General features: G+C 40.4%; 1 protein-coding gene across 2 annotated transcripts in view; it reads right to left on the bottom strand.

Annotated features, from left to right (window-relative positions):
* The window catches only part of ube2o (ubiquitin-conjugating enzyme E2O), a 39,415-nt gene that overhangs the window by 11,685 nt on the left and 3,278 nt on the right, over window positions 1–24,452 (bottom strand). For both annotated transcript variants that reach the window (XM_073469564.1, XM_073469570.1), the window contains exons 2-14: window positions 9,677–9,736; window positions 9,152–9,262; window positions 7,932–8,029; window positions 7,713–7,776; window positions 6,875–7,018; window positions 5,603–5,712; window positions 5,280–5,430; window positions 4,979–5,036; window positions 3,637–3,799; window positions 2,466–2,621; window positions 1,439–1,593; window positions 900–1,012; window positions 565–693 (exon numbers count right to left, since the gene is read on the bottom strand). In XM_073469564.1, the coding sequence (XP_073325665.1) occupies window positions 565–693; window positions 900–1,012; window positions 1,439–1,593; window positions 2,466–2,621; window positions 3,637–3,799; window positions 4,979–5,036; window positions 5,280–5,430; window positions 5,603–5,712; window positions 6,875–7,018; window positions 7,713–7,776; window positions 7,932–8,029; window positions 9,152–9,262; window positions 9,677–9,736 (1,512 nt within the window). The remainder of the gene's footprint in view (window positions 1–564; window positions 694–899; window positions 1,013–1,438; window positions 1,594–2,465; window positions 2,622–3,636; window positions 3,800–4,978; window positions 5,037–5,279; window positions 5,431–5,602; window positions 5,713–6,874; window positions 7,019–7,712; window positions 7,777–7,931; window positions 8,030–9,151; window positions 9,263–9,676; window positions 9,737–24,452) is intronic.

Raw genomic sequence — 24,452 nt, 5'->3', positions numbered from 1 at the left:
TAACAGGCACACTTAGCTAAAATTGATTTAGTCCTTCAATAAATGCTATAAAAAAATAGCAGCCCAAAGCTTGAAAAAGTACATGACGGGTGCATGGAAGTGGCAGGAATCAACAATGAACAAAACTCTGGCACTTTCAGAGAACAAAACTTATTTTTTATTCCGGGCCAATAATAAAAGATAAGTTTTGTTCAATGAATGCTACCAACATGAAGGTTATTATGTTCAGTCTTATTTGGAGATTTTGTTATTTGAGGGTTTCGTACATTATCTATGTCAATATGGAGGATTAAAAATGCCAAAATCGAAACTAAATAAATGGTTCAAATGAATGAATGAATATGCCATTAAACGCAACAAAATTAGTATGAAAATAATTGTAGACATTCCTGAATTTATAAAAAAGTGACATAACTTGATGTTTCTGAATTAATTTGCTTCTGTATATATATTTACCTTTGCATTTATTCGATAAGTAAGTGAGGGTGGACTAAACATAGGAAGAGTCTAAGTGCAATTCATGTGACAGACAGACAGGTGAAAGATGTTTTTAACTATTCACACCTCATTTTCGCAGTCGTTCTGGCCGTTCTCAGAGTTCCATATTCTGATGACGATGTCGGTGGTGCGGAAGTGGAAATCTGGGTGATCTGCGATGTCGTACACGCTCACATCCTCCTCCATACCGATAACCTGGATGAAAGTGAGAAATAACACCAGACACATTTCATTTCTACTAGAAAGCCGAAGAGCGATGCAGAGCATCTAGGTATAATATTCCAAGTTCTCATCTCTCTTTGTATCTCTCTCTCTCTCACTCTGACACACACATCAGATATTCCTCATGATTTTTACTTTCTTTAAAGCAAGGACACTGTTGTCTTGTTCCTCTGACTGACCTCCACGTCGTCACTGGATGAGTTGAGTTTGATCCATTTGACGACACATGTTCTGCCCTTGTGATCACCAGACTGTATCACACCATACACTCCTGGGTCCTGGAGGGCTTGGGCTGAGAGAGCGCACAAACACAAAGTACAAACAGTTTAGAGAGCAAAACACAGTCTGCAAAATACACACAAAACCACTGAAACCTCTGCAAGCAAAGAAACACAAATGTATTTGTCTGGAAAAAAATAAAACAAAAATAACCCGGAAACTTTAGCAGTTTAGACAGAGCATTTCTTTTTTTTGGTCCATTTCACAGACACACACACACAGACACTTGGCACAGTTTCAGCAAATGACCCAGATACTGTAGGTACTGGGTAGCAGAGTGTCCTATATATAAAAAATCTCTTCGCAGTCCACAGGGAGAGAAATCTGATGCATGCTGTGTCTTTGATAGTTTGAAAAAGTGAAATGGGACAAAGTAGAAGAAAACAACAACATTCATCATTAAAAAATTTTAAATAATAATCCAATAAATGTTTCTTACGTCTTTTGTCTACTACAAAGTCCCCGGGACAAAACTCGTGGCTGTCAAGGTGCTGGATGGGGATGAGGTCGTTTGATCGGATCCCCTTCTCCACCCGCCCGTCCTTCCACATCACATCAGCCGTTGTCTTTGTGGATACAACCTCCACTGCAACCCTGCACACACACACAAACACAAACACACACAGATCAAACATACATATGGTTACAGGAAACACGTTTGTTTTACTGTTTGATTGGTCAGAAGAAGGACTCATAGAAGGTTTTGAGGCTCAGAGGTAAATGTTAACTTAAAACCATACTTTACCTTTTGCTACAGGAGCATTTCCCTCTTGTGGTTTCCTACAATTCACTTTACACAAAAGAAAAAGCTGCTGTACATAAAGATATTTCTGCTACTATTTGGTCCCTCTTCCTGTCCTGTCTTCTAATCTCCTGTATCATTTATCTTCACTCGACCTCTACATTCACCTCCCTTCTTGGCATGTTTGGACCTCAATTTTCCCTTTTATTCTTTCTTTCCTCTAGTTCTGTTTTGTATGCAGATGATGTGTGTGACAGTGTGTGCTGTTGAGGAAATGACACCATCAGCAGTCTACACTGAAATGCTTTGTGTTTGCGGCTGCTGGCGAGCTACAGTGTCACCGTCAGACAGATGGAGACATGAGCCCTTTGACAAACAAGAGACGATGGACGGGCACAGTGAGTGTGTTGTCAGTTTTTTCAGCACGAGCAGCTGTTGGTTGCTTTAAAGTCAGTAAAGTCAATTTTTTAAATCATGCCCCCGATATAGTTGTGATAGATAGTGATAGATCACTGGTCTGATGAGTCACTACATTTATAAAAAGTTGACCAACAGTTGGACAGACGTACTGGTAGTAAGAAATGAAAAGTATATGAATGGATGGAACATGAAACAGAAAAAAGACAAATGATGATGATGAAAGAAACAAAGACCATGACTGCATGTGATATTAATGGGTTGCAATATGCAGAAAAAGTTTTGTGTACTGGTGCTTTCAACCAACCGGTCTCCAGGCTTGAACTCGCGGGAAAACTTGGTCCTCTTCTTCTTGTGCTTCCTCTTGAGGTTTCGGATGGAAAGCGGGATGCTCTTCTTCCGATTGGTTCCCAGACCGCCACTCTGAGAGGAGGCTGTGGAGCTGGCCGATGACGTCAGAGAGCTGCAAACAAGGTTACGGTAGCAGGTTTATTTTTCACAGGCGACATCTCCTTTAATTGTACAATCTGTATACACAAATAGACACACAGGATACTTTTCCTCTTTTGGACCGGTCTGTTTAAAGTGAGAAAATACTTCAGAAAAGGCACATCAACATTTCCTGGAGCCAGTAACACCTTCAAATTATTTTTTCTGTCCAATCAACCATCCAAAACCCAGAAACATTCAATTCAAAATCCCAGAGGAAAAAGAAAATCTGCAAATATTCATCTTTGAAAGGCTGATGAGAATTGTTGGCAGTTATGCTGAAAGAATTTAAGACAATTAAGCAATTATCAAAATGTTTGCGGAAAAGTTTTCTGCCATCAAGTTTTACGTTTTTCTCTCCATGTTTTAGTGCACTGCAGTATATTTTAGGGCTTTAGTCTGAATGAAGACATACAGGATGAACTGTAGACACAACATAAATAACTGTAAAAATGTAGTGAAATCCAGTGTAATAGCCCTGCAATAAATGCTACATTTCTGAGGCTTTTAAGGTTCACGTTTAGTTAAGGATGTGTTTCAGAGATGATGATTCAGCTCTGTGGCCCTGACTGTAACTTTCAGCAGAAGGTGTGAAGATGGCTCCCTGCCAAACGTCAGTGTTTGGTTGCCAGCCTGACAAAATGTATTTCCATCACTTATATTGAAGGAGAAAATTAACCTCTTAAACTTCACCCCATATTTCAGTCATAAAAAATGCAATTAAACATAAACCTGATTAATTAAGGTGTGTGTGTGCCAAATCTCCCTCTCTCTCCATCACACACAAACACACTTATGAGATGGATTTCATGAAAAAACTAGTGGTGCGGCTTCATTAGTCAATCGGTGTAACAGCAGCATAAAACACACTGATGATGAGGCCCCCAAATCTACACAGGACGCACAAAGAAAGTTTTTCTGCCGTCGGATCACATTATAATATGAAGAAGTTGATGTTGTTGTGTACATATCATTTTCAAACAACAGACCTGGTATCATCGGTGTCTTCTGCGGCCTCGTCATCTGCGTCCTGCTCCCCATGCTCAGCCGAGGTGTCGTTGGTGTTCTGGGAGTCCGGGGGGTTCTGGGTGGAAGTCACAGGGCCGTTGTTGTTGGAATGAGACGAGTCTGTCTGCTCCGGTTTGTGCTCGCCTGGTGAGAGATAAAACAGAGTATTAGGATTTCTCTTTAGGGTATGGATGGATGGATAATCTTTTAAAACAGGATATGAAATGATTTGTATGTAAAACACAAAATTATTCAGAAGTGGAAACTATATATTATATTTCTTTCGCTAAAAACAAAGAAAAAGAAAAGTACTTCAGAGAGAGAGAGAGAGAGACAGTGTCATCGTGCAGACAGATTTATCTCTCAGCTCAAGTGAGCTGCACTTCAGCACAATTTCCAATTAGTCTGTTCCCTCTGTACCGAAACCTACTCGTGGAAAGGACGGCCTCACGTCTCACAGGAACCTTAAATCATTCTGACTCTTTGCAAGAAGACATGTAGTTCTCAGCTTCTTAAGAGAAGGGGTAAGCAAAAAATAATGCTCACTTTTCTGACAATGATAGATGAGTAAGCACTTTAAGAGTGAGAGAACATATTTTACACCTTCTTTCTTCTGCTTCACATTTAACATTCATTTAAAACCCACATTTGAAATCACTTTCACTTACAGTTAATACTAAAGCCTCTGACTGATTGTTTACAGAAACAGATGATCATGCTTTTGACTAATGATTAAGTGTGACGACCAGTGCAGCAGTGTTCACATAGACAGAATAGTTGGACCAGAGAGATTCAGAAGATCTTGCTTGTCAAATAGAGCTTAAACAGTCCAACTGATTTTTTTGAGGCAGACACTTGAAGCTTCAAAGAATCTGAATTAAAAACACATTTCAGTATTTTATAATCAGATTTTTTTTTTAAACATAGGAATGCCTGTACGATGAACTAATTCGCTATTAATAGTTTAAATATCCTGTTCCCAATTGATTATTCTTTGTATTATTTTATCTGTTATTTATCATTACTGTGTTGTTTCTGTGTATATGATGCAAGCTATGGGAAAGCTTTTTTCCAAACATTATTTATATAAAAACACATTGAACTTTTTGGAACACATCTACTAGGGTCGGGCCACCGTCCATCTCTGATGGCTGGGCCCTGTACATCCTGACTCATCAATGAGACTAATTTGTGTGCTAGCACGACTGACAACATTAGAGAGCAAAAGTGTGTGTGTGTGTGTGTGTGTGTGTGTGTGTGTGTGTGTGTTGTGTGTGTGTGTGTGTGTGTGTGTGTGTTCCTCTGCAGAGTGTTGAGGGGCACCTTGTGTGTCAGCATTCTCCAACTTCTTCCCCGAATCCTTCTTGAACATCCTTTTCAACTGCAGGATGACACACACGGTGAGAGTTTGACAACATTCAACCTTCGAGGACGACTTTCTTAAAATAAACTCGGCACTGTGCATCATTTCCTGTTCATTATTCTCTCGTGTAAAACATGATAGTAAGCGTTAATATGCTCATGTGGATTACAGATTGTACCGACCTACATTTCTACAACAGTAACAAGTTCTTCAAATACTGTCGAAGACTGCAATTACATCTATGAATAACATGTTATCCACCTTTCTAGCCACAGGGTCTTCAGGCAGGACAGGGGCACCCTCTGGTCCTTCACAGGTGATGCGTGTGGCGTCCCCCTTAGCTGGGAAAACATACAGGGCCCTCTCTCCAAGCTGCCTCTGGGTGTGGTCGTAGTATCCTAGACGCCTTACCCTAAACCCAACAAGCACAGCACCACATTAAAGACAGTTAGTCGTTAATTCAAATTCTTTAAGCTCTTGGAAAATAACATAGTTAATAAATACACTTAAATCAATGATAAACAAAGCTCACAACAACATAAATAAATCTGTGTGTGGACATGTGGATGAATATTTGAACTCACCTGCAGAGGTTCTCCTGTGTGATGGTGGAGGGAGGAGGATAGACGCTGTCAGAACCTTTGGGAGAGTAGCTCTTTGTGATCCACGTCACCTTCAGTTCTACCACTTTGACCTGAGGAGAGCACAACGACACCATTTAGACAAGGCATGGCAAATTTATATACACATCATATTTTGTACCCAAAGACAAAAGCACAAGAAAAGAAATGCGTAAAAACAAAAAGCAGACACACAGAGCATATAGAATAAAACAAACTAACAAAAACGTTTGATATAAAAGAATATTATAAGTCTTCAGCTTGGATTTAAAATAAGTCAGCTTTTTCTCAAGTCTTCGCTTTTTTTGGAAATTTGTTTCACATTTGAGACAAAAAAGCTAAAGGCAGCTTCACCATGTTTAGTTTTCACTCTGGGAACAGCCAGTAAGTCACAACCAGCCAACCTACGATGTCTGGGAAGTATCTGGGATCTAACCCTTGTCAGTGATCTAAAGTTATAACGTTTTGAAGCTGATTCTGTGAGAAACTGGTGGCCAATGCAGCGATCTGAGAACTGGAGTTATATGCTGAGCTTTCTTTGGTTCTTGGCAGCAACATTCTGGATCAGCTGGAGCTGTCCGAGTGCAGTGTTAGACAGACCAGTGACGAGTCCATTGTAATAGTAGAGATACAAGCATATACCAGCTTCTCCAGATCATGCTGTGAAATCATGTCTCTGATCATTGCGGTGTGGTAAAAGGCTGATTTTGTTATTGATTTAATGAGACTTCTACAATTCAGAGTCCAGGACAACACAGGGGTCTCTTGCTTGATTATTACTCTTCAGGGACAGACTATTCTTTCTAAACGGACTTCAGTTTTGTCCTCATTTAACTGTAAACAATTTTGGAACATCTAGCTGCTAATTTAGATACTCAAGTACACCTGAATCCAAATGTATTCAATTACATGACTCAAAATTAGTTTGTCTCTGTATAGACATATTATACGCTCAAGTGTTGATCAAAGCATATCACTTAGTTATTCATCGGTTGGTGATTACATTAAACCTGCAATGATACAATTCTTCATTTTCTGTTTCTATTTAAACTGTATGAGCTGAAGTGCTGCGTTGAGTAACAACTGCATTTTCAGTCCGGACACATTGTTCATGATAACAACTCTTCTAATACAGAGTCACTAATACGATGACCTAATGCCCCTAAATGGGTTTGTCTTCTCACGCCCAAAATAAAGGATGATGCAGTGAAAAGAAGACCGTTGTTATCATCTTACCTCTTCTACCACCACTCTGAACTTGCACTTCCTGCTGAGGACAGGTTTGACCCCTGAGAGCCACTGTACATTAGAGAAGACTTTGGCCGGACCAATCAGAACCTGGCCTGGGTAGAAACCGTATGCCTCGTCGAAGAACAAGCCCTGAAGAACAAGGACACAATAATATGAATAAAGACTTGAGAACATTATGTTGATGATTGACCAGCTGTGCAAGTCAACCCAACAAAGCATTAACAACAACAAATAAGTCGAATACTTGCCAACGTGAACAGCAACGCATAATATCAAATTTTAATTTTGCAATAAATAGACATTTTCTGCACATTCATGTATAAAAATGCAAACATGAAAACCTGAAGGAAATCAGTTTAGACCTACGGATCAAGTTTATTGTACCGTTTATTATATTTTTAAGAGGATTTTTTGTTCCACACCTTTTCTAATTTATTTATAGATAACATTTTTGTAAAAAAATTTAAAAAAATAAACTGATGTGTGAAATACAGAGTGGAAATTCAAAATAATTGTTTTCTAGAAATGGGCTTTTAATACTTCCTCTTGTTCTTGACCAGAACCACAAAAAAAAAGCAAAGAAACATCAAGACAATTTCTAGAATGTTCATTTAAGTGTACAGAATACAAACAACAAATAAATAATATAAATAAATACAACTAATCCCTCATTACAGATTATAACAAATGAGAACTGGAGTATGAACCAGCCATTTCTGTCTGCACATGAGCTGTTTGTAAAGGGATCTGACCCCTGACGAACAGCTGCTCTGTCCAGCCTGGATGTACCTGAGGTGACAGATAAGAGCTCGTAGCTACATACCGAGTCACTGACATGTGGACAGACGTCGTAAAGCTTGGCACCATCCTCCACACTCATGGAGCACCTGAAGGGAGGCGAGGAGAGACAGACGACTCGGTGACATTCATTCACTGGATTTGGCACAGATGAATGTGTACCAGCGTGTAGACACTGACAGACTCCAACATGGTCACAGTACACACACAGTACACTAATCTCACACACGCACACACAATCTACCTGGCTCCATTGGAGAGCTTGAGGATGATGTGATTAGTCAGATCGTACACTTTCCCCAGCCAGAAGTCGTAGGCAATGTAGTCGCCGTACATAAAAGACTGCAGAGAACACAATGACAACAGGAAAAGCTTAGTTTAGCTCAGCTTAGCTCAGCTTAGACACAATAATGGTGAAGGTGCACAGTAACTGAATGCAGGTCAGCAGCCATGTTTCCATCTATATATGTTTATATGTATTTGAATTGCAATAGAAAAAGTTGAGCTCACTTGAGGTGGTTTTTGCCTTTCTTGTTTAAGAGTTAATGTGCTTAACGGGACATGGAAACAACTTTCCCAAAGTTCTGACATAGTGAAAATTGAACTGATCAGCTGTTTCTGCTGCAAGAGAAGAACAGAGATCCTCCCAGATATTTCCCTCAGCTTCTCATTCCCAGATTAAGGGGATCACACATGCCTGAATTCAGGTTGAGACCATCGCCTGCTGAGGTGAAATTTGCATAGAAGTTTAGCAAAGTTGAACTCGTGAAGCGAAGGCTGTACCCTAATTCCCACATGTCATACATATATATACATATATATATATATACATATATATACATATATATACATATATATACATACATATATATATATATATATACATATATATACATATATATACATATATATACATATATATATATATATACATATATATACATATATATATATATATATATATATATATATATATATATATATATATATATATATATATATATATATATATATATATACACATATACACATACATACATACATATATATATATATATACATATATATATATATATACACATACATACATATATATATATATATATACATACATACATACATACATATATACATATATACATACATACATACATACATACATACATATACATATATATATATATATATATATATATACACACATATATTTCAGTAAACATTGTTGCTGTACTGAAATGTAGGGGAAAAAAAGAACATTGTCACTTTGACTTGTGACTCAGCAACTTTGTATATACACAGGTGTACAAATATCAGCTTTCATGTAGGAGTATGAGAAATATTATTACTTCAAATTACATAGCTCTCTTCAGCAACCCATAAAATGAAGCATTTCCATAAATTCATTAGAGGATCCTGCGTATACAGTAGATATTAAAACTCACCGGTAAAATGTTTTACTCTTACCCAGATGTGCTGCAGGTCTTTGCTGTTAACTGGATACAGAACACAGTTTGTTCCCACTAGTTTCACTGCACACTCGATGTCGATGTTGGTCACAATACCACACTGGTTGTCCTGTGATGGGGCAAAAACAAGGTTCAGCATATCATCATATCAACGGCATAACATCAATGCTACAGTCTTTAATTTTCCTGAGATCCACAAGCATCACTGGTTCGAACAAGACAACATTTCTATTATAGCCAAAAGAAAATCTGAAAGTTTTAATGTATTCATATTCAGACTGGGAGTTGTTGCACTGCGTTAACAAAAAACATCTCCTCTTGGTCCTTTGTAAGTGTCGACCTGCACTAATATTCCAGTCATGTCTGGTGCAGCAAATGGAACAGAGTGGAGAACAGTGACTTGACTGACAAAGAGAGAGGCTGGATTGAAAAAAAACAAAAAAAAAAACAAAATAAGACAGATGAAGACAAGTGAAGCGAAAAGGAGAGACGCACAAAGATTCACATCGAGGACTCCACTTACATTAGAATTGTTTCGCCTCACGATGTCTCTGATGACGATAGATCGATCTTCAAGTTTTAGCTGTAAAAGAAAGAGCAAGCAAGTTTAGAAAATGGTGGCTGTGTGAACTCGTCTTGCAGAATCTTTACACCCACAGAGGCTGCTGCTGCTACTACTCAGTGTCTTTGACTGAAATTTGATAATAACTTTTACTGCAGAGAAGTTTTCACATCAGTGAAACACCCTGCGATGAACCCTGGCAAAGAGCTTCCAAATGAACAAACTAAACATTAATCACATCCACACTCTGACCATGACATGTTGCTGATGCTGTCACACCCTCGTCCTGTCCCGCTCACAGCCATGAGAGCTGCAACATGCACAGTCAGCAGAGCTGGAACGCCCCCTGAGAGCAGATCAGATCATTTTACCATCCAAACTGAGAGACACAGCCTTTCACTGTGCTGGCGAGCATGAGGCCTATGTGATGAGCGCCACAGGAGTCAGCAAACATATTTTCACTATTGGTTCTTAATCAACACATTGACATAAAAATAGGACCTGTGAAACGATATGGTTTACACTACAGAGGCGGCAGTTTGATGGACAGATGAAACCAAAACAGCATCGATCAAGAACTACATGCCCGCAGAGACGGAGGGCAGCACACAGGAGCCGCTGGGCTAAACTTGGCACCAGCTCAGCTCCCACAGGGATACCTTGTCCCTGTTAGCAAAATTTTGCTGCGTCACTATGCCTGCCAGGAAGGTCGGTTTGAGTAACAGATCCATGAGTTTGGAGGCTGATCAGATAGCAAAACACTGAGCAGGGGTCTGTATCAGGGATCGGCCGATATGTTTTTTAGGGCCGATACTGATACTGATTATAAGTAATCAAGGAGACTGATCACCAATATTTGAAACAGATATACATTTGCAGTAAAAATGAAAATCTTACTCACTTAAGCACAATTTTGAGGTACTTGTACTTTATTTGAGCGTTACCAGTTACTTTACATATTCTGATAATTTTGTCTTGAATGACAATTACTCCTGATGTGTAACAGATCAGATGGTGTTGTGGGTGGAACATTGAGTGAGACCACAGAGGGGGGACTGTAGACAGAGAAAGGATGCTGCATCAGAGCCAAAGTAGTGTATTTTTAAACGAATGGTTTTAATCGGCAATCAGACATAAAAAACACAGAAGATAAATATCGGCCCAGTAATCGGTCATGTCGATAATCAGTCAATCCCTAGTTTGTAACTATGAGACCCAATTTTACTTATTTTATCCTCCGTCCCAAGGTTAAACTTCAAGGCAAACTTCTGTTTCCAAGGTGAAGCATGAACTTTCACCCTCAACTAATAAATAATCTGTAATATTACATGTGTACATCATTGTCTTCTAGCTAAATCTGTGATCCACCCAGTGTAAGTAGTACCTTCAACTGTCAAACTTCACAAACAACAAACTACCATGTATCCAAGAACACTAAAACTGGACTACATTATGTAATATTAGATTTCTCTTGTAGCTAAGTCATGGGTAATGAGAACCTTGTGAGTTTCCTTTTGAATCAAGAAGCAAAAAAGTTGTAGCATTACGTGTTTGAGTTAATTTGCCCTACTTGACATTGCACGTCCTACGATGTGACTATTGTGCACAGGCACACAGATATTACTGCTGAAAAGATATCTTGTGCAGCCCTACTTGACCCACTTGAAATGATCCAGATTGATGGAGGAAGAATTTCATGCCACAGTGTTGCTTCTCCAACAATGAGGCAGGCACAAAAATGTAGTAGTGAGGTAAGAATATGATTTTATCGAGTTTTATTAAGCACCCTGCACTACAACACAAACAGTCACCCAACATTCATACCAATATAATCCATTTACCATTTAGGACAAGTAGCTACTGCTGATAGCGTAACCGCAGGCATTTTTCAGCTTTCATTAACCACACTGTTGATTCACAAGTGTGGTAGAAAATTACTGAAATGTTTATGTGAAATTGCCTAATGTTAGCCTGCCACCTGGGAAATAACCATTCCTCCTTGTATTAGTTTTGGTGTCATAAATGAGTTTGCACCAAAAGAAAAACCCTTGTGCCCCACAGACAGAGCCACAAAAAAGAGACTAGCATATGCAACGGCACAGTAACTCCACAAGTGAACAGACAAAAACTCCACCACCTGCAGAAACTGAAACCTTATCCTCTGAAACTGTAAAGCATAACAAGGATTACCACTTTAAGTCACTGACTGACATCAAAACATCCAGAAACAGACAAAAAGCCAATTCAGTCAATTCAGACTACGTCTACATTACGAGGCCAGCACAGGTCTGTGTGGCAGGAAGTGAACAATAGTTATAAAAACAAACAGGTACATGAAATTGCTGATAAAACGCTACCTGCAGACGGCCCGACTTCTGCTCTACTAAGTCACAGCACAAGCTGCTCTACTGGCAGTGACTTCAGAGCGAAGTGGCAGCGATGCGCCAGCGATAGCCTCCGAGTTTGGGCAGAGACAGATGGAAGCAGAGGAGGAGAATGTAATTAGGAGTAAAGAGAGTGAAGAAATTAAAAAAACACGGAGGCTTACTGCATGCTAAGTAAAGACTGGAGGGACGTGTAGGGGGGCTATCGCTGGGATTTCACCAAAGTGGGGAGAACTGGAGCAGGACACAATGATGGCAGACTGAATGATGCCTGGTGATTAAATCTGTAAGGCAATGATGATGAAGCTCAAAAGAAGAGTGAAATTTCTATTTTAATCAGTAGAGCTGTAATAAAAAGAATAGAAGTGTCCCAGCACATAATACACTTGTAAGGACAGTCAGTTCAATTCATTTCCCACCATTTAGTTTTTAAATATCAATCAAATATAAAATCCAACTCTTGACTTAAAGGAAATTCTTGTATTTTTCAACCTGGGTCTCATTCTCATAATTGTGGCCATTCTGACTATTGATTATGACAATGTTGCACTCGCACACCTTCACTGCAGAGATCTGGGATACATGGTACCTGCAAAACAATGTTTATTGTTTCAGCCATTGCCAATCAGCGCGAGCCTCCGAAAGCTTTTGAAATTACTTAAATTTACACAAATGAGCACATCAATAATAAAAACAACCTTGATTTTTCATTGTGTCCTATTGGAGTCTCCTAAATGGCCGCGAGCAACAAGTGCGGTGCAGTGTGACACAGCGCGCTGTTTTTATCTTGTTGCCTGTTTCTGTTGTCATTCCTATCATTCTGTTGATTGGTGAAGTTGAAATGAGCAATCATCTATACAATACCATCTTCTTGTCCTACAAAAACATTAATAAGGTTCCAGCTGGCTGAAGGGAGTTCACCAGGGAACTGAAAGCTTCTGGTAAGGAAACACACTATCTCTATTAGCTGTTGACTATATCGTATGTCATTTCAGGTAGAGAAACATGGAAATGTCACAGCACAAAGGAGGTAACAACTTGGCATGATGTGTAGTGAGATTTGCCAAAATTAAAAAAAAAAAAAAAAAAAGACTTAATCAATTAGTTGTTCTGTCTTTAAAATATCAGAAGATGGTAAAAAAAAATGCTGATCAATGTTTCCCAAAGCCCAATATGACATCCTTAAATGTCTTGTTTTGTCCAAGATATTCAGTTTGTTGTCACAAAGGAGTAAAGAAACCAGAAAACTATCACATTCAAGAAGCTGGAATGAGAGAATTGGACAATGTTTTAATCAAAAAAATTACTCAAACTGATTCATTGATAATCAAAATGACTGTCGATTATTTTTATAGTTGACTTACTGATACATTTTTGCATTAAAGACATCCAAACATCCTACTGAGGACAGAAGAAGTACAACTGACTGCACATCCTCACACACACACCACACACTCCTGGGTCCTTGGCAGTGTTTCGGTGTAACACTATACCGCTGAATTCTGGGAGAGGAAGAACCGTCGAGTGAGTGAGTGTGAGAGTGTGTGTGTGCGTGTAGGGGATACGATCGATGAGTCGCCATGTTCCCTTGTAATCTATTAAACAGCAGCCTGTCTGCTCCTCCTGTCTATGCTGCTGGGGGTAAAAGTACACACAGAGACACACACAGAGACAGACACACACACACACCTCATCTAAACCTTTTAGTTGAGGAGAGGAGCTCAGAAGTACAAAACATTTTTTTTTGGATGGACACACACAAACACACACACGCTGCTCTTCTTCATTAATATTCTTTCAGTGCATCATGCTGCAGTGCGCTACCGTAGTAACTGATTTCCTCACCAGTTCAAGAACACTGTGTTTAAATCAATAGTGTTTAGGCCACTGTAAGAGAGAGCAGATACAGTCACACAACACCTTATGTCTCACTCCGACCCAAACCACAACAGGACCTTTACACCTATTACAAATCATGACCAGTATGTACAAAACCAGCTTTTATTCAAATGTCTGGTTGGCAATGGTGTGACCTTCTTTATAAGTGTCATTTTAATATCTCATTAAAAGTTAGATACCTTGCAATACTTCCACAGAGCAGCACGTCCCTACAATGGGACTGACTGCTCTCCAGGAGGGATAGTGCCATCACACTGATCATCGTGCTAAGAAGCTGAAAAAGAGCAATACTCTTCATCTTCTATCACAATGTGTGTCATTATAGGGAGGCATTTCCCTGCGACGGCAGCATTAATGCAAAATGATCAGAAAACTAGACAGCCAGGTTAGAACAAAGCAGCCGACTGTTGCTATGGCTCGTGCGGTGATGGTGATGAGGAGGGAGGCTGGTGGACACATTGTCAGACAACAAAAGAAAAAGACACAGGCGTGTGCAGGAATAGATATGTGTGTGTGGCACCTGGCTCGGGCTGAGAGGGAACCTTGGCTGCCTCTCCATCCAGGCTGATGAGGTAGAAGAGGCTAGATTGATTACAGGAATCGATGGAGGACAGCATTTGCTTTGACTTCCCGGCCTAATTAACACAAGTCACTATTCAGGTGCTGTACAAGGAGGAGGAAGAGGGGGAGAAAGAGACACTGCAGAGGACTGCAGCTACGGGCCACGCCTGTTATTCACTCTGACAGAGTTTTCTATACCAGGCTTTCTCGTCTTTCAGATTCATCTCGACACTAACAAGCAATCTGATCCACGAAACACAAAAGGGTGTCGAATAAACATAAATAAAACTGGTTGCGGCAGTAACAGGTGCACATACTGTATTTCTCTCCACACACACACCTGCCTGTACTGCATCTTAAAATTGAAATGATATTCCACCCACAGATAGGGTTAAATATCGATCCGTGATGATGAAGGTGAAGTCATCATACAGCGCTACATCCTGCATCTCAGCCCTCAGCCTCAGGCACATCATGGTGCTGCTACATCATTAGAGATTGAGATCCACACCCTTCTGGATCCACACACTGCTCTCTGAATATTTTGGGAAATATGCTTGATTGCTTTGTTGCTGAGAGTCAGATGAGAAGATTGTTAGCACTCTAATGTCTGTACAGTAAATACTGTATGTAGCTGAAGGGTGGGGGGGGGTGTAGCTTGCCTGCCTGGCTCAGGACCTCAAAAGCTCACCAATTTAAATGTTATATCTTGTTTGTTTAAGCTGTACAAAAAGACATGCTCGACTAGTTCTTGGCCAGGACAGGTTGCCAGGCAACAAGCAGATAATCTAGGAAGTTACTGATTTGTTTGTGGACTGTCTCCTACTAGCTACCTACTGATTTCAATGTTTCCCTCCTGCCACCACTTCAACATTGTGCATTATTTTTTGGAAATAACTTGATAACACCATATTATGGTTTTCTTTATCTTCTTCCTCTTTCTTATGTGAATGGCTTTTGGTAGTTTTACAGCAAAATGTGCTGAAGAGTACCATCATGCAGCCTTTAAAAGCCCCTGTACACCCACAGGTGTTTTCATTTATTCTGGCTGAAGTCAATTGGTCTTTTTTTAGAGACTGATCACCTATTAATCTTTAACTATTTAACTGAAGTGAACAGATTATCACCCCAAATAAAGACATCTCATCAGGCAAATATGTAAAACACCTGTGTGGGTGTATTATGGGTGTGTGATTTGCTCTGTCTATTTAGTTTTGGCACACAGTTCAATCTGATTGAACTAATTAACAAAACAAAATTCCGACCTCCTACTAAAAACAAATATGATGGAACAACCACCAAAAGTCAGAGTTTCTACTTTGTAAACTGCATAACTGCATGACTGAATAATACGAGTAGGAAGGGACACTGCTTGGACAGTTACAGAGGTGAAGACATTACATTGTTTGATAAGAAAATGTATAATTTGCAGATTTGTTGACTGCTTTTGTTAGCTTGCGAGTCATGCTAGCTCCTGGTTTACACTTGCATCCCTCCCACGCTACTTCCTGTCTCAACTGTTTATTGACCAGGCTAAATCAGGTCTGAGCACACCTTAAGACAAGCACCATCCGATCCTCCTGAGCCATTAAGATCCATCAGGAGGTCACTTGGTGATACTCCAATCAACACTCAATGCCAAGCACAAGGTGTTTTTGAAGTATAAAAATTTCTCTGACCACTGCTGCAGAATAATCCACCTCTCTGCAGCTGTATGCACACTAAAAACAATAAGTCTAAAATTGGTGTTGCCACTTCATACCTCACTCACAACCCTCTCATGCTTGTGTACATGTATACCAGGGGACCCACCTCCTGCACTCTCACTGGTCAGGAGAACTGCTCTGTCACAGCTTCCTCATTGGTTAACCTTGTGCTGCTCTTCCTAAACAAAATGGAGCATGAGGTCATCACACCAGACAATGACTTAGCAAGGATGAAGGTCTTTATGACTATTTAAATAAAGATAAATAAAAGCCTGACATCTTGTCAAAAATATGAGATATAGGTGTTGTGCATTGAGGAAAAAAATAACAGACTTTGTAACTTCAGCTGAAATGGTGATAAACAACTGAATCATCAATCATCAATCCTCCCACCCTGATAACATCTACTCTGTGCTGCAGGACAGTGCTGCTGTCTAACTGAAGGCTATTGATTTGGACTCACAGGAAGGGTGCACAGCTCTATTAAAAGGACAGCAGGTAAAGGGCCTTTTACACACAGAGACCACAAGGGAATGGCAAGAGGACTAATAGCACACAGTATCTATAATAGAGCAGTCTTCTTACTGTAAAGTCTCAGAGGTGAAATGAAAAAGAACCAATGGGGAGAGCAAGAAAAGGGAGGAAGGCACTGAGGGGTGCAAGACACAGAACTGTACATCAGCGTAGATAAGCAGTAGATGATATGACTGAGGAAAAAGGGAGGTAAAGACAGAGAATATAAGATGGAGAGAGAGTAGGAGGGATGGGATGAGGAATACTTGATAGTCAATCACGGAGATGAAGAACTAGACGGAAGAAGAAGAACGAATGGAGAAGATGGCGAAGGGGGGAGGAGGGTGCAGGGAGAGGTGGACTGGGTGTGACGGGGGAGAAAATGAAGATGAGCAGCGCACGAGGCACCGAAGAGACGGCAGGCAGCCCAACAAGTGGGAGATCGAGACGGATCCCAGGAGAGAGACAGAAAGAGTGAGGAAACGAGAAAAGCAAGAGCCAGAAATAGACGAGAGCACAGCAAACACAGCAGATATGAGATAGAAGGGTAGAGAGAGTGAGAGAGAGAGAGAGAGTGTGAGAGAGAGAGAGAGAGAGAGAGAGAGAGAGCAGGAGCAGACAGTCTCCCCACTGGGCAGGGCCAATACTGCAGAGGAAGAAAGGGAGGATGAGGAGATGAGAGAGGGAGAGAAAGAAAGAAGAGAAGGGAGGAAACAGGGCTGGTGGGATGGAAGCAGGCTCCAACAGCCAGGCAAATCACTTCAGAGTCTGTGTATTCCTGTGTGTGTGTGTGTGTGTGTGTGTGTGTGTGTGTGTGTGTGTGTGTGTGTGTGTGTGTGTGTGTGTGTGTGTCTATGCAGAGAGAGACAGGATCAAAATGAGATCCATTATCTCAGGGTAGGAGCTGGACGACCATCCAGTCAGCACCACATTACGTCAACATTCTCCAACACTGGTCTGCTGGGACACTGAGGGAGGAGAGGGTGATGGAGGTGAACACAGGGGGGAGGAGGAGGTTATGGGTTAGGTCGGATGGAAACCGTGGGGGAGGGGGAGAGAAGAGGAAGCGAGGTAGGAAAGAAACAGAAGAAGGAGAAAACAGAGGAGATGAAGGAAAAAGGATGAGGGTTAGAAAGCGGAAGGGATTCATGTCGTGAACCTGTAATATCAGACTGACATCATGGCTGATGACATCATCGTTCAGGTGGTTAATTAGAGGTGGTACAAGTGGGAATTTATTGGCAGGCTTGGATTTGTCCAACATGATGCCACAGATGTGCATCAATTAGCACAGCAGTGTTAATTTTGTTCATGAAAAATGTTCGTCAACTACCTTTTTTTCACAACTAAGACAAGATAGCAACAAGCTACAAATAGATATTTGAAAATAAAAACTATGACGAATTGTATGTTTTGTTTTCGTTGGCGAGACAACATGGGACTAAAATGTCGGTGGTGAGCTATCGGACATTCAAATCAACTGATGTGCGCAGAATCGTCAGCAAAAAGGATCAGATCTATGGACACTTTATTCAAATTTGGCAAAAAGGAAAACATAGCAATGCAGTACCAAAGCTGCTCTTCTTGTTTTTTAGAGGAAGCATACAGCAATAATGACAAAACCTGAGGCACAGTGCCACTCTGGGAGCCTAGGTTTTCAGTTTTTTGTGTGCGTTTTGTGTGTTCCTGCGCCTGCCTGGCACCTGCTCAGAACCATAACTAAGGCTCTGCTCTCCAAAGCACTGTTGGGTGGGCCTTGGCAACAGCCTCATGTCCCAGATTACACCAACGTCTGGCAGCATACCTCGAGCACCTGCACATTGCTCGTGAGCTGACAGCGCTGAAGAATGCATATAAGTAATCACACATTCATCTGAAGGAAATAATGCTGCAGGTTTGGGGCAAAATGTACAGATTGAAATATCTGAGGACTTTCAGCCACTAGTTCAGCTAAAAAAGAGCAATGGAATATAAATACACTGACTTTTATCCACACTACAAGCATTTTATAATCATGCATGTCATCATTTCTAATCCAAAGCCAAGTGCAATGTGGAGGGTTTACACAGGCATACAAGAGATCAATAAGATTATCTAAAAGAGAAACGTGTGCAGATAGAACGCGACAGAATAAATGGCTTAGGTGCTAAGTTAATTAGCGCGTGTAGACTTAACAAAATAGAAATAGCTAATGTGATCACTCTAGTCTGCTCACTAGAGAAATGCTGTAGCCAGTGCACACTGACGACAGCCTCTTCAACCCAGACTGAGTTTGCTCATTTATAAGCTACTCATGGTGAGAATATATGAGTGGAGATAAAGAGCTACAGGATACGGGCTAATGATTTCTTACAGGCACAGATGCTTTAATGCTCATTGTTTATTCCTAGAAATATTGTGAGGGAGCCTCCAAGACTCAATACTGCTTCCATTTGAAAAAAACAGATTTTAGCCTTGTGTCTTAATAGCATTTTAGCAGTGAGACCATCTCTTTCCAACTACTTGGTAATCTTGCAGCTGAAATGCTTGTGGAGAGCCAAAGCCTGGGTGGGAATGAATGTCTGTGATCATGAGCAGAGGAGGGATGGGAGCTGCAGGAAATCAATGTGGTGAAGTGACCTCATGGAAAGAGATGTTTCATTTCAACGGGGGTGTGACCAGACTTCTGCAGTTGGATGGATAAGGGCAGGGGGGCAGGGTGACAGATGGGAGTCACCCTGCAGTCAGAGCATCCAGCACCTGCAGTGTTCTCCCTCTTAATACCCATTATGTTTTTTTGTATTAATTTCTTATGAACAGGAAGCCGAAAAATCAGGAAAATGCAGTACTTTTTTCCAACTGCTTTATTAAAAACGTGCTGTGCAGAAACAACCATTTCACCGTTATGTTAAATTGTTTTAGCGCAAACAAAGAAAACCCGGTGACAAAGAGATGAATGGCTGATAGATGACATTATGCCTTCCCATGTTAAGGTTACAGGACAAAAGGTGGGGGTCACACAACAATGCATACAACCTTTCAGGGACTACAGCTGTCAGGAAGCCTGCCACAGCCATTTAATGTCCTCTCAGTGCTTTGGCTGCATACACAGTATTAAGGGTGGAAAACGATGTATAGTGTCTGAGCTCAGTGCCTCTTAATCACACACACTGACTGTAACTTGTTCACGTCAATGTGTGTCATCATTTCAATGTAAAATAGCTTTAAAGTGGCACACGGCTTAACTGCCTCAAAGCAGAGGAGTTAGGAGGAGATGTTTAAAGGGAGGACATCACTACGCTCACTAAAATCTTTTCTATCCGTGTAGATTAAGTTTACACCACAACGATTTATGATGTTGTGACTCTGGTAAGTCAAATCATCAGGGGCCAGTCTCTACTAGGGTCGGGCCAATGAAAGATGTTGACCACCATCGACCACTGGGCCCTGACCATCCTAACATTGTGATTTAAAAAGGTGAGAGCACAATCAAGTGGCGTGTCCCCTCAGAGTTACCATAAGGCCAGAGCTGTTGTTGTTTGAGACATGTGGGAGAGGACATGCATAGAAGTTTGTTGTTGCTCAGTGCACGTAACGTCTCCATGTCCCAATCTGTGACAGTGGCGTTTCTTTTAATCATGCCGTTTTAATTCACGTTTTCTTAGACACTTTGACTGTGGTTGCTGTTACAATCCGACTAGCTGCGTGCCTCTAAAACAAAAACAGACGTTCAGCACAATAAAAGGCAAACGATCAAAAGCAATAAAACCCCTGGAGTCTCCCTGTTTACTTCATAAAGCATTAGGCTTGATGAGTTTTATTATCCATTATTTTTCCACCCTCATTCAAAGAAAACAACTTAATGATTACAGTAGAAAATAGGCTACTGATGTTTTCTAAAATGTGACTGTGTTCATGGACCCACAAGTAGGATTTATTAAACACTGATCATAGCGATCTAATGGCAGTATTTGGGAAGGTGCTTCAGGACTGCACTGTAATGCTGCTAACATGAGGGCATTGTGAGAGGCAGCATGCCACAAGAGGATGAGAATTTAAAATGGCTCAGAGAGCAGAAGGTGGGACCTTAACATTTCAAGGACTAAAAGCCCTCACATTTCCATAACTGCCTTCTGGTACCAAACTGTCTGCCTGGTTCATTATAACATCATTTCCAGTCAAGATTCTTTGTTTTGTTTCACTTCACTTACTCTTAATAGTTTTAAGATCAAGGTGATGTTTGCTTTGCCCACATCTTCTTTACATTTCTTTCCACAACTTCCTCATGTTTTCTCTCCCTGCGTCACAGCATTGCCTTGACCCCACCTTCTCATCACCATAAGACTTGCAGCATCACCATGCCATGCGTACCAGGAGCTTCCTTACAATACAAATGCGGGTCTCAGAAGTGCATTCACGAGTGTACAAGATGATTGATAAATCAAGACATTGCAGACACGTCCTGCGCTGCTATTCCCTCGGGGAGGCCTACTGCTAGCTACCTGCTGCAGTGCACTTCTGTCCTTGGATGGAAATTTCAAGGTTGTGCTGCAGCAACAGGACTGTGTGTGTTCCGAGATGCTGACTGGGGACTGCAGCAGGCCCGAAGCAGGCAGCAAGCCAAAGTGTATCGTCAAAGTCACAAAAACTTTAGGTTTTTGATCCACTCAGAAAGGAAACTAGCGAGATGTATTTCAAAATAAATCAGTTCTCCGCAAAAATAAATCTTAACCACTAAAATCACCATTCGGGGGGAAAAAAATGTAATCGGGTGTCATGGTAACCGAAGCCCTGCGATGCACAGAAGTACAGAAAATCCTTCACTACACAGGCTGCATGCTAAAGAAGTCTACCTCTTACTACCTGCACAGATGTAGCACAAACACATCAGGACACAATGTCAAAATACAGTTCATCAACACCTTCAGCTGCTAAATGTCATGCTTCAGCATTCCTGCAGTCATCTGAGGAGTTATTTTTAACTGTTGGGCATTTCTCTGCATGATCCTGGAAAGAAAACCTATTGTACCAACCTGACATTACAGGTTATTTCATATCTGCGCTTTTTTCTATAACCTCCAAAAACAGTTGGGATGCTCTAGATTTTCTCATTGTGTGTTGCAGGCATCAAACCCATTAGGAGTATTTGTATATGTAAAAAAAGAAATAGTTTATCAGCTTGAAAAAGACATGTACAATATGAAGAAGAAGAAGAATGAGCATTCAAGATAAGGGTTTTATGTAGTACAAGGGGGCAGTGTTGAGAAATTGTCCTGACAGGATTACATATCTGTTACTGTACTTTCCTATTAAACATTAAAGTGGTTCAGATGTAGAAGCATTTTGTTTTCCTTTGCACCAGAAAACGATCTGTTAAGGTAACAGTTACACAGTGACCAAAAAGTGGGCCAGTGATGACAACAATATCTAATATCAGACATAATACAACATACTGTCAGTATACCACACTGTAGATACTGTACACGTCCATTACACTGAGAAACAGAAAAGACAATCACTCCCTATGCTCGTTCAGGCCCTCTCTGCTTTGAAGCCTTGCACGCAATGAAAATATGTCAGCCATGTTCCTCACTGACTCGCAGTGAAACTGAAAGCAGTGCAGCTGACAACAACAGAGATTTCCCTGTCCATACCTGCACTGCGATGCAGATCTAAGCCCCATCACTTCCTCTGGAGATGGTTACTAAGATTTCATAGAGTGAAAAAATATGATGTGTTTGAGCAATGTAGTGCGCTGCAGACATGTTCCCATTTCACAGCTACTGGAGGAACTTCAGCCCTTCCCTCTTTAGACGTTGCAAATGCAAGCCCACAGTAACAGCACCAGGTCATTACTGTGAAGACGGCTCCTTTTCTACGCGTCTCCACCTGTTAATTGTTTCTGATAACATGCAGTTGATTTGCAGTCTAATAATACTAACAGAGCTTGTAGTCAGTTATTTCTTTGTGAGCTCTTTGTGACACTCAAAGGGACACTTAACTTCCGTGGAGTTTGATTTCTCCACATGGGTCCTGATGATGCAATCGCCAAAACTGTCTAATCAATGAATTAACTGTCCAAATTCACTTTTCACTTGGTCCTCTACTTCGGCAATATTAGCTGCTGTGTTTCTACAATGTAAGGCTGAAAAAACGTGTATTCAGGCTAAAATGTAACCATGATGTTCTGTCAGAAGGTGCAGTGACGTAAACCAGCGGTGAGTAAGAAAAAGTAAAATACATATAATTTGTTAAGGGAGAAGTAGAGGAATCTTCGGATAGCTGCTGGGCTTATTTATGTGACGTAAATAGCCTTAGGCTTAAGTTAATAATGGTGACGAGCAAAGAACATTTGTTTTGTCTCCCTGACTGTTATCATTGAGCTGGATATAACACTCCTGTTAACACTTCTGGTTGTTCAGCCATGTTTTATGTGTGACAGTTCAAAGTCAATTTTACTGAACTTAACAGCTTACAATTAATTATATTTTATTTGTCATTTGTTTATGGCCAAAAGCAGAAACGAAAGGGAGGGTAGCTTTTTCTGTAACTGATTGGGTTAAATGGGAAGATGATTTAGTTTCATATCAGGGCGCAGGCCAATAAATCGAATCACAATTGTATCGAGGCAGACTTTCTGATGTCGGCAAATATTGCATCATTGTCCAAAGAATCAAAATAATATATGGTGAATCAACTGGTGATTTACACAACTAATCGTGATATATACAGTCTAATATATCACACAATAATCATATTAATTATTGTGACACTCGCCAGTTTATTAGTGCACCTAGCTAAAGCTAATTCAGTCCAATACAACAATAAATCCTACCTTCATTGTGGTCATAATGTTCAGTTCTTGTTTCAACTGCGAGGATGAGTTGATTTAAAGCTGCAGTTTGCAGTAATATTGTGTCTGCCCTCGTTAATATAAACAGACTGGACAAAGCCCGCTAATGGGGAGAGCAAAGGTAATGTGATAACAGGGTGTTAAAAATGGCCACCATTGCTGCAAAAAAGGTTTTTAAAAAAACACCTCTAAGCTACGTTAATAGGTCAAAAACAGGGCTTCAGAGTGCAACTATTTAGTTGCACGTGTGGCCAAAAATCTGTTAAGTTCGACCAAACATTTTCATTGGCTGCACCGGTGCACCTGAAATTTCGCAGCTTGTTTTTTTTGAGGTTATCACAGTTTCTTGTTTATTTAGATGGAGAAAAAGATTTTCTGATTACAATTATTTACATAATGCCAAAGAAATCTTATTAAAATGCACCTGAATTATGTGCTGCTGCACCTAAATGATAAAAGTTAGGTGCATTAGTGCAACCAGTGTGAAAAATGAGTCTGGGGCCCTGAAAAATGTATTACAGAAATGATTATGCTGTCATTTTGCCAACGCATCATTTCATTTGTTTACACAGGAAATTACTTCTAATTAATTAGCTGCTCATTTAGTGAAATTTTCCATTTAGTGTCCCTGACTGATTAAGAGTGTTATGAGGTATTAAATTACAGCACATTTTGCAACACTAAAGGATAAGAAGCATCAGTCGTATTGCTTTTTGTGTTGTTGTCTCCCCTCCTTCCACAGACCATCTCCAACAGGGCTGTGTGTTGTGTAGTAGCTGTGTGATGTACTGATGTTTATGTTTTTGGGGAGTCTGTAAGATGCAGATAAACTTCTTTTTCCG

The sequence above is a fragment of the Pagrus major genome, chromosome 1, assembly GCF_040436345.1.
Source record: "Pagrus major chromosome 1, Pma_NU_1.0".
Taxonomy (NCBI): Eukaryota; Metazoa; Chordata; class Actinopteri; order Spariformes; family Sparidae; genus Pagrus; species Pagrus major.
The sequence above is the reverse complement of the archived record's forward strand: the minus strand, read 5'-3'. Positions and strand labels throughout refer to the sequence as shown.